This window comes from Halictus rubicundus, chromosome 12, assembly GCF_050948215.1.
Source record: "Halictus rubicundus isolate RS-2024b chromosome 12, iyHalRubi1_principal, whole genome shotgun sequence".
Classification (NCBI taxonomy): Eukaryota; Metazoa; Arthropoda; class Insecta; order Hymenoptera; family Halictidae; genus Halictus; species Halictus rubicundus.
Window position 1 is genome coordinate 4,978,054 of NC_135160.1, and position 17,355 is coordinate 4,995,408.

The following is a 17,355-nucleotide window of genomic DNA, read 5'->3' on the forward strand; positions in this document are numbered from 1 at the left end:
ATTTACCGTCTCATAAAAAAAAACATATATATATATTTTTCAAAACTTTTGTTCGCATTATAAGGGAGTCTACTGTGTACTATTTGATAAGATATTATTTTGTGCAAATAATATCTACTTCAAATGAATGCCTTCAGCGAATACCAACCACCGTGTACGAAGTCGCAGCACGTTTCTGATTGGTCGCTGTATCTCTCCGCTGATTGGCCGATGACCAGTGGATCCGTTCAGCATGCGCGTGGTTGTAATTTCAACTTTATTCCTCGAGTGAACGCGGCCGATGACGGTCAGTCAACAAAACTTTGTAATTCGAACGAAACTCGCGAACGTACCGGATCGCGCGTCGCGTCGTAAAAATTTCCTATTCCCGCACGAATATAATAACCAAAAGTTCCGCGATCGTGTTCATCATTATCCGACGAAAACGTGCGAGCGAATTTCTAAGAAATTTAACGGTGTTGCCAGGTGTTACCCAGGTGAATGTGACCGTTTTGTGCTGCGTTACCTGGGACTCCGAAGGGACAACTGCGCGTAAGATAATATTAAAATTCGGTGGCTTGCCATTTGCATATAAAGTGTATACATCGCGACACAAGCCAACGATTTTAAATTCAAGTGACAGAGTTGAATCTCAGGATTTCGAACGATAGGCGATTTATTCGATCGTTGCATTGCGGTATATAGCGTTCTCGCAAATACCGCTGCGATTTCTTTACGAATTCCTCGAATAATCGACACCCGTTCCGCGACCGTTTATTCCGTAAATTTGCTCGCGTCGTTCCATCAGGATGTTCCGCACGCGTTCTCGCGTGATCACGAGAAAGAAGTGCGGAATACGACGGTAAGAAGGGGATCATTAGATAAAAATTTGTAAAATGTAATTTTGACAATGGAAGTCTCTGGACTGGACGCGTCGATCTGAAAGCGAACCGAGGGACGAATGGGAGACGAGACTGCACCGATGCAACGCCGATCGTCGGTTTCTCGAAAGGTGGAGGGACTGCGAGTGCAAGTAAGAGGAATGTTGTCTCGCAGGTGTACGTCGTAATGTTCTTCCGTTACGCCTGTCGAAAGAAAACGCGATTCGGGTTGTTGGATCTCGCCACGTGAACTCTACGGAGGGGAAAAAAAAAGAAACAATGCGGAGATCGTTCAGGAATTGTTTGTGCTGGCTCGCGTGACTCGACACCCCGCAAACGGCGGATATTGTGCACGACGTTCTCGGCGGTGAAGTGCGAGGTGGCAGAGAACGGTTCGCCAACCGAATCCACCAACTAACATGGAGATACCGCGGAGAAATGCGGTGGCGGACCTGTCGACCTTCCTGAACACGCGGATTCTGTTTGCCGCTGTCTGTTTCATCTGGATCGCTGGCAGCGCCTGCGCCACTGGTGAGCTTTCGCGCTTCATTTTATCGCCCCTTGCATTTTCAAACGCTTCGAACTGTCACGATTCTCGAATATTTTCCGCCTAACCGTCGTCCGTTCCCCGCAACGAACATACTAATCAAATAATTTTAGTTTGTGGCATGTATTTGTTATTTCTTACATAGATTTACAGTAAAACGTTTTTTTTTATTCGATCTATTGTTTTGTATTATTAGATAATATATTGTAAAAATGTTTCCAACAAAAGTTACTCGGCATCCAGCTAACGATAAATTGTGTTAATGCAAATTTGTATAAATGCTTTTATTCGATAATAAATAAAGGTAACGATTTTTGTTATGAAATCGTATTTTTTTTTATGCAAATCGATGCATCTTTGTATTCTCTTTAGAGAATTATTGAACTACTTATGTCGAAGATTGATTAGTTTAGAAGTTATGATTTTTGTCCTGAATGTCCGCGGGCCTGTAGGACCAAGTACGGCCCGCGGGCCGCCGCACAGTGGTGCCAAATGGCCAAAAAGCGGCAAAAAATCTGTAAAAACGAAACTATCCAACGAATTTGTTTGAAAATTTGTGGAGAGGTTGCCACAGGTACAACGCTTATTTGGCAAAAAAAAAATGTTTGTAAAAACTTGTTAACATTAAGTAATATGGGCTAATCGAAAATCTCTGTTTTCTGCCCATTTTTTATTTATGGAAGCATACAACAAATCCTTTAATAGATTTTGGTCTGGAACTAATCGTTTTGGCGAGGTGTAATATTGATCTAACTTTGTGCAAAAAATCACGAGACCCTTCGAGACCCTTTCGTCGCAATTTAAGTTTAAATATCAACTTTCAGAATTTCCAAGAGTGAATCGTGCGGAAGTTACGAATATTTGATGTTCCAAGTGAAATTTTTTAGGAATATTTCTAATTAATAAAGAAAAATGTGAAGTGCATATGATTTATTAATTTTTTATGTATAAAAAAATAATAACAATTTTTTTTATCTTACATAAATTATTTTTATAGCGTTCATTGAAGCACTACCAAAAAATACCTGTTGCATTTTTGCGACAGTGGTCCAGTAAACGAAAACTTTGTTTATTTAACATAAAAAATTGTTATTAAATATTTTTTTATATGTATGAATGTCACATTGTTTTTATTATCTGATATGTATCCCTTAAAAATTTCACGCGAAACATCAAATAATCGTGAGTTCCGTGAGATTCATTCTTGGTAATTCCGAAAGTTGATATTCAAACTTAAATTGAAAACTTAAATTTCGTCTCATGAAATTTTGCACAAAGCTAGATCAATATTATAACTTGCTAAAACGATTAGTTCCAGATCGTAGCTATTCAAAGGATTTTTTGTATTCCTCCGTAAATAAAAAATGAGCGTAACCCAAAGGGGCTTCAGGTTAGTCCATATTACTTAATGTTAAACAACTTTTTTTGGAAGATTTTTTTGCCAGTTAATAGTTGAACCCATTTGCAAAAACCCATATGATTTGTAGACCCCTAAGTATTCAATTATAGGCGGACTTTGGCACATCATGCACGCACTATTAGGCTATACAAAAATAATTTTTTTTCATAAAAATCGAAAATTTATAAAATGGATTTTTTGCCGCCTTGGCACCACTGTGCGCCGGTTGCTCATCACTGCGAGTGTAGATCAACCTGTGGTCATCAAAGAACGTAAAAATCCACAGTACTTTTGCTATTTCGTAGACTGCTCTGGTGAAAATTCACCCATCTTGTAATTTTAGATATTTCATAATTTTTTACTTTACTAGGTTACGCAATGCAATAGCATAACGAAAATGAATGAAAAGTACGAGGGGATATTTTGTGCAATTATTTCTAACGAGCGTGTGGGGACTGTATACCGGAAATGAACGGAAACTACGAGAGGACATTTTCAAGGTCAAGCTACGAAATTGTGCGATTAAAAGGTTGATTTTCGACCGAGTAAAATGCAGGTTGCACGGCCACCGCCGCGAGAGAGTAATTCTCTCCTATTTCGTTGATAAAAATTAGCGGATCAGCGAGTATTTCCGCGACAGTGCCCGTCGCCGTCGGCGGTTACAGAAATCCGTGCTACTAGTATTTTTGCAGGACGCACGGCCATGTTCGGCCCCACTGGTAATTGCCGTCATTATTACGTGGAAACGGTATTCGCTTTGTCATGAAACTAGCACGGGAACAGGATATATGCTCCCGGCGTTACAACGTCCCTGACAAAGATGAACGTTCCGACGTTGCCGTGGAGTGACGGGGCTGACCGTTTCCCTAAAACCGGTCAAGCCTAATACGCGCCGATTTAAACATCGGTAGGAACATCGCTGAGTAGAGCAAACAACGATATCTCGGCGCTCGGCCAAATCGCTTTTGCATATGTATGTACATATGTGCAGCCGTTAAGCAAACGAACGTTAGCCCAGAGCCCGCCGTATCTACATACACGCATACATACATGCATAGGACCTTTCGACCGGCGATTTCAATTACTCAACCATAGAATCCCGGATCGAATGATTTTATTAGCCCATTTGCATCGTTAACATACACCGTATTCCTGGCCGCTGTCAGCAGAGCGCATACACTTGCCATTTTTCTGAATTATCAAGGCACATTGCCTTCTTGGGTGACATTGCGAGCTCACAGGAGCAGCGATTCGTGGTGGCAGTAGTATTTCTGCAACAATATAACAAATATGTACCGTTCACTGAAGCACCGACTTCCACGGAACGAAAAATGGAGAAAATTGTAGAACACATTCATTTTCAAGATTTCTCACGGAGGAAGTTTACATATTTTTAGTGGAAAAGCTCTCTCCGACAGCGAAATGTAAAGCAACTCATTCTTTTCATTCCTGCCGACGATGCAAATGAACTCCGCGGAATGAAAAGTGGAGAAAATTGAAGACATAGTATACGCTCATTCTCCAGATTTTTTCACGAAGGAAATTAATTTTAAATGGAAGAGGTGGAACATTAATCAAGTGAGCTCCGACAGTGAAATGTAAAGTAACGCCTCCCGCGGATGCAAATGAATTCCACGGAATAACAAAAGGAGAAAATTGTAGAACAAATTCATTTTCCAGATTTTTCACGAAGGAAATTAATTTTACATTAAAAAGATGCAGCGCTAATCGAGTGCTCTGGTAATGAAATGTAAAGCAATTCGTTCTTTTTATTCTTGCCGACGATGCAAGTGCGTTGACGGTACGAAAAACTCGTTGAAAAATGGAACGTGAAGCGGATTCTTTTTTTTTGTCCTCTCGGACCAATGATCGCGTGGTTAGTGACCTACATGACGATAGCCCGGCGACATGACACGTGTACGCGTTCTGTTATCGCGCATAGTTTCGCTCAATTATAGAGAGGTAATTGTGCGGTTGCGTGATTTATTGCCTCGATATCGATGGGTCAGGGTACAGTGGTGTCCTGGTAGCGTACAGTGCACTTTATTATGAACGGCTCCAAGGGCAGATTGTACGCGCAACGTGAAGTGGGTGCGCGTTAATGGGCTATAAGTTGTCTCATGCGGTTGGGGCGGCCGCCGTTGAATCGTGCCGCGGAATATCATGGTCGAATTTGTTCTTCTAATATTATACCCTTGCTATATTTCAACAATGTACACGCTGCAGTTCAAAGAACGGACGGTGGGTCTTCATTCGAAATTAGAATTTCTTCAATATGCCGGTAATTATGAAAGTGGTCCGAACAAATTCATCCTTCTCGCTTCCTATGTATTACGTCGATCGATTTGACTAATTATCTCCGGCGGTGGCAAATCGAGCACGATCGAATACCAAATATTTCCATGCGAATCCGGGGACACCTGTAGCGATTCGCACGAAGATTGTCGCGCAAATGGCGAAAAGAAATCCCATGAAAATCTCCCCTCTAGTTGTCGGGAGCGTGGCGTAGGAGCCACCCTAATTGAGATTTATTACGACGTTAATCCGCCCAATTGTGTGAACGAAGTTAAACCGTTGACCTCTTCGTCGACGATTGCAAAGGATACGTAGCACGTGCCGGTTCTCTACGTTCTGCTGAATTATGTCCACCGGCCTCTTACAAAAATCTGTTGCACCGTATCCCCGTTCGAATGCATTATGGGACACCGGCACGTGTGTGTACATTTCATCCCTGGGGTCAGGAGATAATTGAAAATTTTGCGAATCGTACGAGCGACGACGTCGAACAGCGATAAATAACCCCAGCAGCGTAAATAGAAATGGCGCGACGATCGGCAGATAAATTGCGCCGAAATCCGTCGGGCATCTCGAAAGAGAACGAATACAGTGGACAACGGTGTGCTCCGTTTTCTCGGATTCGTTCCCGTATCTGTTCTTATCTTCCACGGGTGGTATCTCAATGGGCCGCGGCGTTGTCTCAAGGAAATTTAATCAACGGTTCTCTGTTCCGGTTATAAAACCTCCAGAGGGAACGGCCGTGTCAACGAAACGAAACGAAACGAAACGAAAAGGAAGGGTAGGAAAAATGGTCGGGTAGGCCAGGCAGTGAGAGAGAAGCTCATTATAATTGGTTTCTCTGCTCGGCCCGCGCTACCGCAACGTGCAATTTAACAATGCGTGCACACGCCCGGCGAACGAAAGGGTCACGTGCATTGATACGCATGCAATTAAGACGGCACACGGACATGCACGCGCTTCAATAGCAATTATCGATGGTAGACACACAACAGAGCAACGAGGAATGCTTGTGTGGGATACATGGCGAACGTGCGACCGTCACGGATAAGTCATTCGAGGACGCGTCTTTTCGTTAGTCATTGGCGGGATAGAGCGGGTCAGCGGTTTTCAGTCTCTTTTGGACCGGGGCTTCCGGGCACATTCTTTTCTGGGCTACACAATTTTTCACTAGTCCATGCAATTCTTTTTTCTAAGACGAGATTTTGTTTTCTTGGCCAATACAATTTTTCTCCGGGCCTTACAATCGTTTCCTACCCCATACGATTTCTCCCTCAGTCCTACAAATTTTTCTCTGGGCCTTGCAATTTTTTCGCGCAATTTGTTTCTGGGCTATACAATTTTTCTCGGGACCTCGCGAATATTTCCTAGCTCATACGATATTTTTCTGGGCCTTACGAATTTTTCCTAGCCCATACGATTTTTCCCCAAGCAATAGCCCTCTGGTCCGTACAATATTTCTCAGTTTGTTTCTGGGCCACACACTTTTTCGCAATCTCTACAAATTGTTCGTTAAGCGTTAATTTTCTCTCAAGTATCGTCGGCATTACCGCCGGTTGAGGATCTCTGTCATAGATTACATTCGTGACTGAATCGACGGAAATAACGGAGAGAAGTATGCGAATGATGCATTATGCATACTATTTGTTTGATAATTGGATGTATTTATCAAGAAGTCGCGCGAACACAATAACTCCAAGCTTTCATGAATGAAAGGGAAACTTCTGTACGGATCTCGCTGCATCCTCTATTTTTATGGATCATTTAATTAACGAAAGTCGGAGTTTGAAAAAGTTTAGGAAAGACTTGTCTTTCATGAAGGTAAAAGAGAAATCACGCAGACCCAGAGAATTAACAGAAATTTTCTGGATTTCATTTAAAAATAAAAAATCAAATTCTCGAGCGACCGAAATTTTCACAAAATTATGCCAGCTTTTGTGCCCGCGGACAACAGTTGAAGCAGCGATAGAAAAAAAGGAGGTTGTCGACCGCGCGATTAAAAAAAGCTGGAGCAAGATTTTCCGCAGCGAGGGAATACCGCATACGAAAAAATTGGCATGCATTTCGCATTCACGTCCCAGGAAGAGAGAGACACGGCGTGGCGTGGCGTGGCGTTCTTGCGTTTCCAGGTCGATGCTCGACATAATGTAGCCGTGTAAAGGGCATATGAATGCATTCTGGTGTGAAGGTAAATCGACGAGCGATCCGAGCGGTGAAAAGCACGCCGACAATGGTGAAGTTTTCGGCGTTTAACTGCGAACTACCTTCGCGAAATGAAAACTTTTTCTGCTCCGAGAGGCTACACTCGCTGATAGAGAGAGATCACCCTTCACCATTTTTTTTTCTGTCTCGATAACACATTAAAGTTGCTCCAAAAATATCGAACAAATGTTCATTCTCCTTGAAACACGAAGAGAAATTAATTCCTAGTGTAGGAATCTTTTAATCTTTCTAAAGATCAGTTTTGAGGACGCAGCACGCTTATTTGTTCAGACGCATTTCGTAAAAAGAATCGCGTAATTTCCGGATAAATACAGTTTTGTTTAAAAGATTCAGAAGATATTAGTCACTTTTATACTCAACATTTTCCGTAGGCTTGAACGGATCGGATCTGTTTCGGCGATCGTTTATACCCATCGCTAGCGCTGCCACGGGGACAAGCCAAGGGAGAGACACCTGGTGAAAGAGAGATGAACGCTATAGAAAATGGTAGAGTGGAACACGGAGGCCAATACACGAACGGGGGGCGGGGGCAGGGGCAGAAGCGGGGTTCTCGAGGGCCAGGTAAAGGCCCTTGTCCTCTATTGTGCCACGGTTCGAGCTGACGCCAGTGATAGATACCTTTCCTGGCATTATGTACACCCATACCAGCGAGCACAGTTACCTTTTACACGGCGGGCAGGTTACCGAACGTAGCTGCCGCCCTTTTTATCCGTGGACGTCGTAGCCGAGCGGTGACCACAACGACCTGGAAACACGAGAAATCCCGTCTTCCCGGCGATTTAATCCGATCGCTGGACACCAGACGGGGTCTCTCAATACGAATAACAGATTGTCTTAGCCTCTTAATCGAACGGGAAACTTCAATCAGCCCGCCCGGCCATTTAGCCGGCCGCCGAAATTGTTTGCTCAGCTTCTGGCGAAACGCTTTATCTGCCTGATAATGCCCACCTGCCTCCGAAAATTTTCGGCTTAGCTGATCAATACTTTCTGCTGACATTTGGCGAAGGTGACGAGGGCTTGTGAAAATTTCGGAGACGCTTTACACGGCTCTTTAATCTAGATTTGCATTAGCATTTAATCTAGATTGTGGATGCAAGTCTTGTCAAATTCGAGAAAATTATTAGCAATGAGCCCAGACCGAGCCAATAAATATTGCCTTACAAAAATGGCAACGTTAAATTTACTACTCCATCATGTTTCCATAAATGAATTTTTATAATCTATATAAATGAATTAATTGTAAAATATAAAATCGGCGATTTGACCGTGGTTCAGTGTTAACCTGAGGTATTTTAGTTTTATTCCATACAATTAATTTGACCAGTTCCATATAAACGACTGGATCGTAGACGTCGTATCTGGCGTTAGGGAAAGTGTTAAAAAACAATGAATTATTTCGACGATTCAGCTCCAAGCCTCCAATTATCCCGAACAAAGGGTTTCATTTACCGTGAGTAAACCGTGATGATATTTACGCTCGTTTACGCTTATCATCGTCGATGATTACGAAGGGGTTGGCGATTTATCGGTTGACGCGTCGAATGAAGAGGAACGAAAACCAGAATCATCGTAACTTAATTGTATAATCGGGGAACGTTTATTCCGGTTTATCGCCGGTTTATTCGACCCTTCAATCGTGTCGCGGTTTTCTCGACGATAATAACATCTTTCATGCGCCCCTTTCGGGCCCCGAAAAGAAACGCGGTTTCCTTCGCTTTCGTATCGGCGATCGCGGGTGGGATGATCGCGTCCGCCTTACGAAAGCAGGAAGTCATTACCGGCAGTAACTCGGCGAGACGGTCGTTTTTAGAGTGGAATATGTAGATCGTCGGATAAGTTATTTCGCAGGGGGGATGGCGCGTGAAAATGGTAATTATTGACGCTGCTGGCCCGCTTAGCGTGCCGTCGTTAACGACCGCAAAAATGCCCCTCCCCCCTTAGATTCTCCCCCGTTCGCGAGAATGAGGAATTTACCGGGTAAAATGCCGCCTAAAATTTCTCTGTACACCGTAAGGATACACAGAAGAGACACACACACACCCCTCGCGGCTTTTATCACGCCGCACAGTGGGGTATTTGGCCAGTTTAGCGCGCCAAAACTATTACGACGTTATTAATAATGTGAAGGTTATAATATTATATATCTTTGAATTCGTCTTAATACTAGCTACAACATTATCAAATCAAAAATACAGTTTATTGTTTAAAAAATGGAAGCGATCTTGTTTTTTTTTCTTTTAAACAATTTTTTTTTAATGTTTTTTGTATTGCAATTTATACGTTTATTAATACTGTTATACTTTTATTTGAAACATTTTTTTGTCAGATTTAGAGAAATTGCTATTACAAACAAATTTCACGCGTACCGTGGTAAAAATTTACACACAAAGTCTAAATATCAAAATCATAGTTTATTGACAACGAAACACAACTATACAATATACGATATTACAACTATACAATATACAATATTACAACAACTATACAATATTTATAAAATAAATTATAACGAATATTCTATTTTTATTTCTCCATGTTGCCGCGCTATGCCGCACCTAAACCCTTCAGGATTCTATAAAGCAATGTCTACTGAATAACCTCAAAAAAAATTAGAGAGGTGTTTTGCGGAGAAAAAAAGTTATTACATAATACATTTTGATTTTCTGAAAAAAATTGTACCATTTTCGATTGTTTATTCTATCAAAACCACCGAAGCGTTTAGAACAAAAAGCTATAAAATTACTTTATACACCTTCCTTTACATCCTAGATATGCTTTTATCCCGATTCCATACACCACACTTGTGAAAAAAATCATTTCTTTAACACATGTTTTTCGACCCTTCTCTTGGTCACGAGTTACTAAATAGTACTGTTTATAGAAAAAATATTATTGTATATTACTCGCGTATATATTCAGGTACACGAGAAAAAAGTTTCAGTCATTTTGAACAAACTAAAAATTTTGACTTTTGGCGCGCTAAATTTTTGGCGCTTGTGCACTGTTTGGGTCAATTTGACCTAAAGGCAGGCTTCTAATACGTTTTCTACATAACACGTGCGCTACCGTTATTCGTTTCGATGCTTATCTCCATCGCTAAAATGTTTTACTAAACGCGCCTCCATCGCGACAATATTGAAACATTTTTGCGAAAGAAAGTCATGGCCGCCGTGAATATTATGCCGTGTCTTATAGTTTGAAATAGTAGCGCGCATAAAATTAATTTCACATAGACGTGTGACGTCACTGGTGAATGTGTCCAGAGGGACATACATACGTGTGCAAAAGGCTTTGTTCGAATGCGTAAAATTAACGCAGTACTGTTACCACTTACTTTTAGAGCTAAATAGACCTATTTAGGGGTTTTAGGAGCATAACAAATCAAAAAACGAAATAGAGAATCTTCGTGTGGGAATTCTCGTCCGCGAAGAGTGAAGCAGGTGCACCGAGTGTCTCGAGCTCGAGCGTAAGCTTGGATCCGGGTCGCGGGGGACCCGGGATCGTCCATAAATCCCGGTCGTTAGTCGATCAGCGGCGATGGCGAGCCGGCAATCTAACGCCATCAATTTCCATTTCTCAATGGGCGCCGCGTACGCGCGGGGGAGAAAGTGGCTGTATTTTATAATAGTTAAATTGCCGCGATCCATCTACTTAGGCGTCGTTACGTGGCAATTGCGCCCTTCAGTGGCGTCTTTCATCGCGGGCGAAACCGGGTGCCGAGCGTGTCCGACAAGAGTTTCGAGTCCGCGAAACGGGCTGCTATCTCCGGTAAGCCGTTTCTATCGGTTCGCCATAGGTTGCAGAAGGGATCCGTAGGCCCTTCGAGTATGCAACCGCCGCCGATGCTCTTGCCGCTTGCCGCGGGGACGACGAGTACGTGTCTGAATGCCCTCCACTCGTCGGCCGGATGTGTCCCCCGTTCCCTCTGCCCCCCTCCTTTTATTCCTTGGCCGCATCATCTTCATTATCGTCGTCTCTCCTCGTTCGCCAGCTTCCCGGTGAACTCACCTTCCTTCCCTTCCAACTTCTATCCCCTCGCGAGGACGCTTCTCGCCGTTTCCGATCGCTCGGATGCACTTCTGGGACATTTCTCGTATTCGCTTCGCGCTTATATTAATCCTCCACAATTATTCCTTCATGGAACTCGCATCGGTATATCTGTGACCTTTTTTTTTTCTGATTAAAACGAGTCCAAACATGACGTCATTCGGACCATATTTGCTTGCTCAATCCACGATTCGGTAGAACTTCGATGATTCATTACAATCTGATTTTATTACAACGGAGGTTGTGGCCATGAGACATTGATTACAGTGATTTTTTAATATATGTCGCCAAGGCCTGGATGATAAACCTCGCGGATTACCCCCCACTACCACGAGGCTCGAGAGGCCTCGGTCGCCGAGGAATGTAAACATAACGTACGTCTCCTTGACGATACACGACGTTGGCAAGACCCGTGTTGTTGACATACATGGGGAATTCACGGTATTGCTTAAATTCACATAGGAAATCGACTAGCAAAGTTTTAATTTCTTAGATTGGAACACCCTCTGTGAGTTTTAGAAGGACAGTTTCTCTCATCCTAGCAAATAAGTAATACCAGAATTAATAATTAGTAGAGTTGGTGCAATTTGACCCGTTAGCGCCGATTGTACTTGCTTGAGTACAGGATAACAAGATTACATTTGTTTGCTTCTAGCGCCATCTAAGATTGACTAGATGTTTTGTGTCCATCGTTTGCAAGTACTCACTAAACACGTAGAAAGCTGTATTACTAATGGTTATCTCTTTTTTACCGACCATAAATGAGATATTCGCACATATTTTGATTCTGCAGTCCGGTATAGTGCGAGTCCCTGTTGATATCCGTTCAGTACAGTGTAGAAACGATAGTCATTTGAGGGTGAGATGGGCATTCGTGTACTGAAAGAGACTGTTTCATCCAATACCATTCATAAGCCCATTGTACTCGACTGAGCACATATATATATATCTCGCTTCCTGTTATTTTTTTTTCTATTACTGTCATATATGGATTTACTTCTAATAAATATCTAGGTACAGTTATATGTGTGTTTTATTCATTTTATTTAAAAAAAAATTCTTGGGCGTTAATGGGTTAAAACAGTTCAAAGACGTCGTATAATTTGTAAGGTATGGAGGCAGTTAAAGGAGTTTTAACTTGTGTTTTGCTTCTTGCAATCGGTCCAAATAATTTTTACCTTCCCAAGATCCGCGGGATGATTAGCGGAGACGTGAAGTTTGTTCGGCTTTTCGCGTCGGCGCGGCCATAAGGTTTACTGTCCCCGCGATAGTCCGTCATTCCGCTCGATCGTCTATTCCTCCATCGAGAAACTGGTCCCGATCGTTCCACGGCAGGGGCAGGGGATCGGTAAGGGGCATGGGGCGGGAAGGGGGGCAAGTTACGTGCGCCTTGCGCTCCGGTGCGTTCGAAGGCACGCACACACGTGCGTGTCCCCGTCCCGGGTAAACGAAGAACAAAACCGAAACGAAGAAGTGGAAGACGAGAAAGCCTTGCCGGGGGCGGTCAGTGGCCTCTGCACCGGCTACCACGAGACGACAGGGCCGGCCGAGGCTGGCCGAGGCTCTTTACGCGCTTAGATCGCCGCTCCAACGGGAATAATAATGAGAATTACGGCGAACTGATCGCCTCGGAAGCCCCGACCAAGGGATTCCCTTCATCCCCCCCCCCATTTTTTTTGTCTTTCTACGATGCGATGGGGATTTCGTTTCGATTCAACCGGGCATCCAACGACGCCAGAAGCGAAGAAACCAAACCACCGCGCGGATCACCGACGATTGTAGCTATTCATCTAGCAATCGTTCAGCGGGATTCACTATCGAGCTACCGGGAAATCGTTACCAATTCCGATTCGTTCGGATCTCGACCCTTGTAACACGCAGTTTCTTGATATACGCTGCGGAAACTTTTCAACGGAAAATTCGAAACCGAAAATTGAACGCAAAAGAGGATGACGAAACATTTATTAACACGTTAGCGACGCTTTTCCGATTGAAACGAGCCGAAACATGACACAATTTGGATCGCATTTAGTCGTTTAATCCGCGATACAGTGGGACCTCGATTATCCGAACCAACATCTGGAACATCCGGTAGTTCTGATAAGAGAACACTTACCCAGCCGCGGTGCCGCATTGAATTTTTACCGAATGAATCGTTCTACGATATTGAATTGATTCGGAGATCATCGGTTCGGATAATCGAGGTTCTGTATCATTACTGCAATCCTGAACAAATGAGCAGCGAACCGTGTCGTGTTTGGGCTCGTTCTAACCAGAAAAATGTCGCGTATCCGTTGGTATAGTTTCGGCCATTTTTCCGAGGCGTGTTCCTCGCAGAAGCGTCACGCAAGATTTGAACACGATCCCGTGTCGGTCCGAAACGATTCCTCGGGCTTCGATTCGATTCCTGCCCGACCGGGTATCCGTCGGTTCGCCTGATTATACGCGAACGCGGAAGATTAGAAGCGCGACGGGCTTCGTCGCTTCCCGTCGCTCTTAACTCATGAATTTCAGAGCTGTTCAAGACCGTCTTGATAGGGCAGGCTTCGCGCCGCTGAAAGAAGCTTATAGAGAGGCCCGGCTGAAAGAGATATCCCCCCGGTGTGCTCTCCTACGCCACCCACCCCCTTTTTTTGCCTCCCCGCCCCTGCTCCTCTCGCTTATATTCCTCTCCTTTCTGTTGCGCATCTGTTTCACCCTTTGAGAACAGTTTCAATACAGCCGGATATATATCTCGAAGCGGAACTGTTTACGCGGAACGCGAGACCAAGACCGGCGAAGAAAAGCCGTGGAAAAAAAAAACGCGAGAGAGACCGGGCCTCGGGACCCGAAAAAAGAAGAGGAAGTAGAAGAGGAAGTAGGAAACTAGGAGATCAGGGTGTCGTCGCTGTGAAAGAACCTTTTAAACAATAAACCCATTAGCCGGGCACGGATCTGGCACAGAATGACTCGCTTTTCCGTATTTTTGACGAAATGCGTGTACATATCGAGCCTCATTTTAGCTAAACGAACCGGTAACGAGCACTTGGAGACCTCGTTTCAAGATTAGCAACCTGTGAATGATTTTATTAACACTAGGAAGACTGAAACTTAGTATATACCTATATTGCCGAAAAGCAGTCAAAATGACTGCATCTGTGAAAGAATAACTGATGTGTAAAGAAATTTGTTTAAAATTAATTTTAGAATATTTTTTTATATATTATTTACAGTTATATAACAAGTTATTAGTAAATATTAACAATAAAAAGAAATTACTTCACTTGGAAAAGAAAATAATTTATGCATTATTATTTGTACATTTTATGCAAATGAAAGTGGAAATCTTTTTATGTGTACATCTTCCGCAAACATACTTTTGACATTTTTCACATATATAATTTGTACTAACTTCTATTCGACATTTCTTTCATGAATTTAGGGCGCAAATGATATAAAATAAACAACTTGTTAGCTTGGTACTACTTTAGTCATTTCAATACAGAGCCGAACTGGTCATATAAGAAATTTACTCAATTCAATAACAAGAGTCATTTGATTATTTAAAATCTCCCAAGCAGTCAAAATGACTGCTTTTGGGCAATATAGGTATAACACATATATATGTGTATATATACCGGAAATGAAGGAGGGGGGTGGTAACTACAATTATTAATAAACGGATTTATATGTTGTACAAAAAGTCACAAAATTCTAAGAAATTGTGTCATTATACACATAATTGTTTTTCTAATTGAAATTAAAAAGCAGTCAAAATGACTTCCTTGGGCAATCTAGTGTTAAGCCGCTGGGTGGGCCAGTTTCAGCGCGTGCGCGACCTAAACGTGATATTCATAAAATTTTGGGACGACGTTCTACTGTTCAGTAAGGAATGTTATTAGATCATTTATTCCGTTGGTTGTACCGGAACATTTTCGCAGAATCAATTTGACGATCCGCCATTTGATTCCGCATTGTTTTGCTCCACATTGTCTCGTGCCTCCGCTTCGAAAGAACAAAAAGGCGCGAAGGACGCTCAAATTTGAGCGGGCCTCAAGTAGAAAATAATGGCTCGTTTAATGGGAAATCCGATGTCTCCGTGATCGGTTTGAAAAGGGCTTCGCCAATAAGTTCCTCCGAGACGATCTTGCCGGGCGCATCCTCGCGATTACTGCAATCCCTGCATCGGTATGCAGCGAAGGAGACTGGCGGACCAGCGAAAACGATTGGCGAACTACCAAGAGTCGATTTACCGGAAAAGTAGGGAAAATGTTTCGCGGAACTTCGCGGCAGGATAGACGGCTCGCGAACGTTTGTGTTATTCCCGGTCGAAAATCTGCGACGATCCGGACGCGTGGTATTTCTCGGTATCCACTGTCCGGTCGGTTTCCATGTAACGGTCTCATCGTGCTCGCCGAGACACACGGGGGTCTCTCTATCGAGTCTTGAAAGGATTCCTTTGAATCGAGTCATTGCTCGCTCTCGTGGCTCGCGGGTCCGGTTTAGTCACCGCTAGAAAATTTTACTCTCCATTTTGCACGGTCTTTTCGAAGCATTTTTCCGCGATCTGCACCAGCACCAATGCCCCGAGATACTCGGAAAATCGATTAACGAACACGAGGATTTTTAAAATTTATTTTTTGCTGAAATATTATTAGCGGGACCCATACGTAATCAATTATTTTGAAATCTAAAAGAAACTTTGTAGTACATTCAAGTTTTTATTTCTTAACTTATTATATAATCTCCATCATTATCAAGGACAGATTGCCATCTTTCCTTATAGTAGATAGCAAAAGAATACGTGTTTCCTCTTCGACGATCGGTACAGAACTAATGGCAAAACAAATTCTTTGCAAATGATTGATTACTTACGGGTACCCCTAATATTTTGTACTTATTTTTTGAAATTTATTTTGTGTTGAAGTGGCTCTGTCAGTCGTGTATTATTTTTTAGTGCAGGATAGTGACCCTCGCATCTACTTTTAATGCATCTACAATCGCTTTTAATGACGTCCTTCGAACCGAATAATTGAATGTATGGTCGTCCTTGTTTTATTCTCATTATTATTATTCGCAGTGAGAAATGTTTTGATGGTTTCAAGAGCTGCAGGTACTGGTGTTATTAGTTTTCTTGTAGGTGAAAGCGTCAAGGACTTATGAAGGTCAACTTTGATTTTTGAAATGGAACACCTGGTGTTAACAGCATGGTATTAACCATGCAATGTTAGAAACTTTCGGGATCCCGGCCTTGAGCCCGCGGGTGCCTCTACCCGTGACGCAACAATTTTACTTCCGGCGTCCCAGTGCCGTATCACGTTCGCTAACGGTTCGCGCATCTCCCTCGAGCACAACCCCCTAATTTTCCATGGCGTGATCGTCGGAGTGCGGATCTGTTCCGGCGATGACCACACCGGGACGCATGAAAAGTGAAAATCCCCCAGGTGAATGGACTGCCTACGTCAGCAGACGTAGTTGCAGGCGGGTTGCGCAATGTCTACATACACGCGGTCTCTCAAGGTCTCCATCGGCAACGGAAATTCTCGGTTACCTGAGCACGACTGCGAAAGGACGTTAAAACCGTAACAGTTTCGTCCCGGCTCGTCGTTATGCCAAGAGCGCGCGATCCCTCATTAACCCTCCTGGATTCCCCGAATCCCTACGAACCCCAATTAACCCTGGAGAGTCGAAGAGGGAGGCTGGCTTTACCTGCCCGCTCGTTTCCGAAGGGATGATGTCTTCACTCGAGCGGAAATCGCTCTTCGATATCAATCCCGAAGATGGAAGTCGCGGTAGGCGGCCGACCTTGTTAATGATTTTTGCTGGGTAAACAACAGGTTCTTTTTGCTTTGGAGTGTTTTCAACGTTTTACGTGATTACACGTCGGACGGGTCGATTTCGACACAAGATAAAGTTTCTCTCGTATGGGTGCCAGGCAAGTTTCAGTGCAGTGGATTTCTACTTGTTTTTCAATTATCTATTGATTAACGGGATTAAACATCCTG

The 17,355-nt window shown here is 43.2% G+C and overlaps 1 protein-coding gene across 5 annotated transcripts in view; it reads left to right on the forward strand.

The window, feature by feature from the left end:
- Positions 1-166: 166 nt before the first annotated feature.
- The window catches only part of Sdk (sidekick cell adhesion molecule), a 54,030-nt gene continuing 36,841 nt past the window's right edge, over positions 167-17,355 (forward strand). For 2 of the 5 annotated variants that reach the window (XM_076797590.1, XM_076797591.1), the window contains exon 1: positions 167-1,391. In XM_076797590.1, coding sequence (XP_076653705.1) covers positions 1,280-1,391 — 112 coding nt within the window. In that variant the 5' untranslated portion in view covers positions 167-1,279. The remainder of the gene's footprint in view (positions 1,392-17,355) is intronic. The other 3 variants (XM_076797593.1, XM_076797594.1, XM_076797595.1) reach the window with 2 other exon arrangements.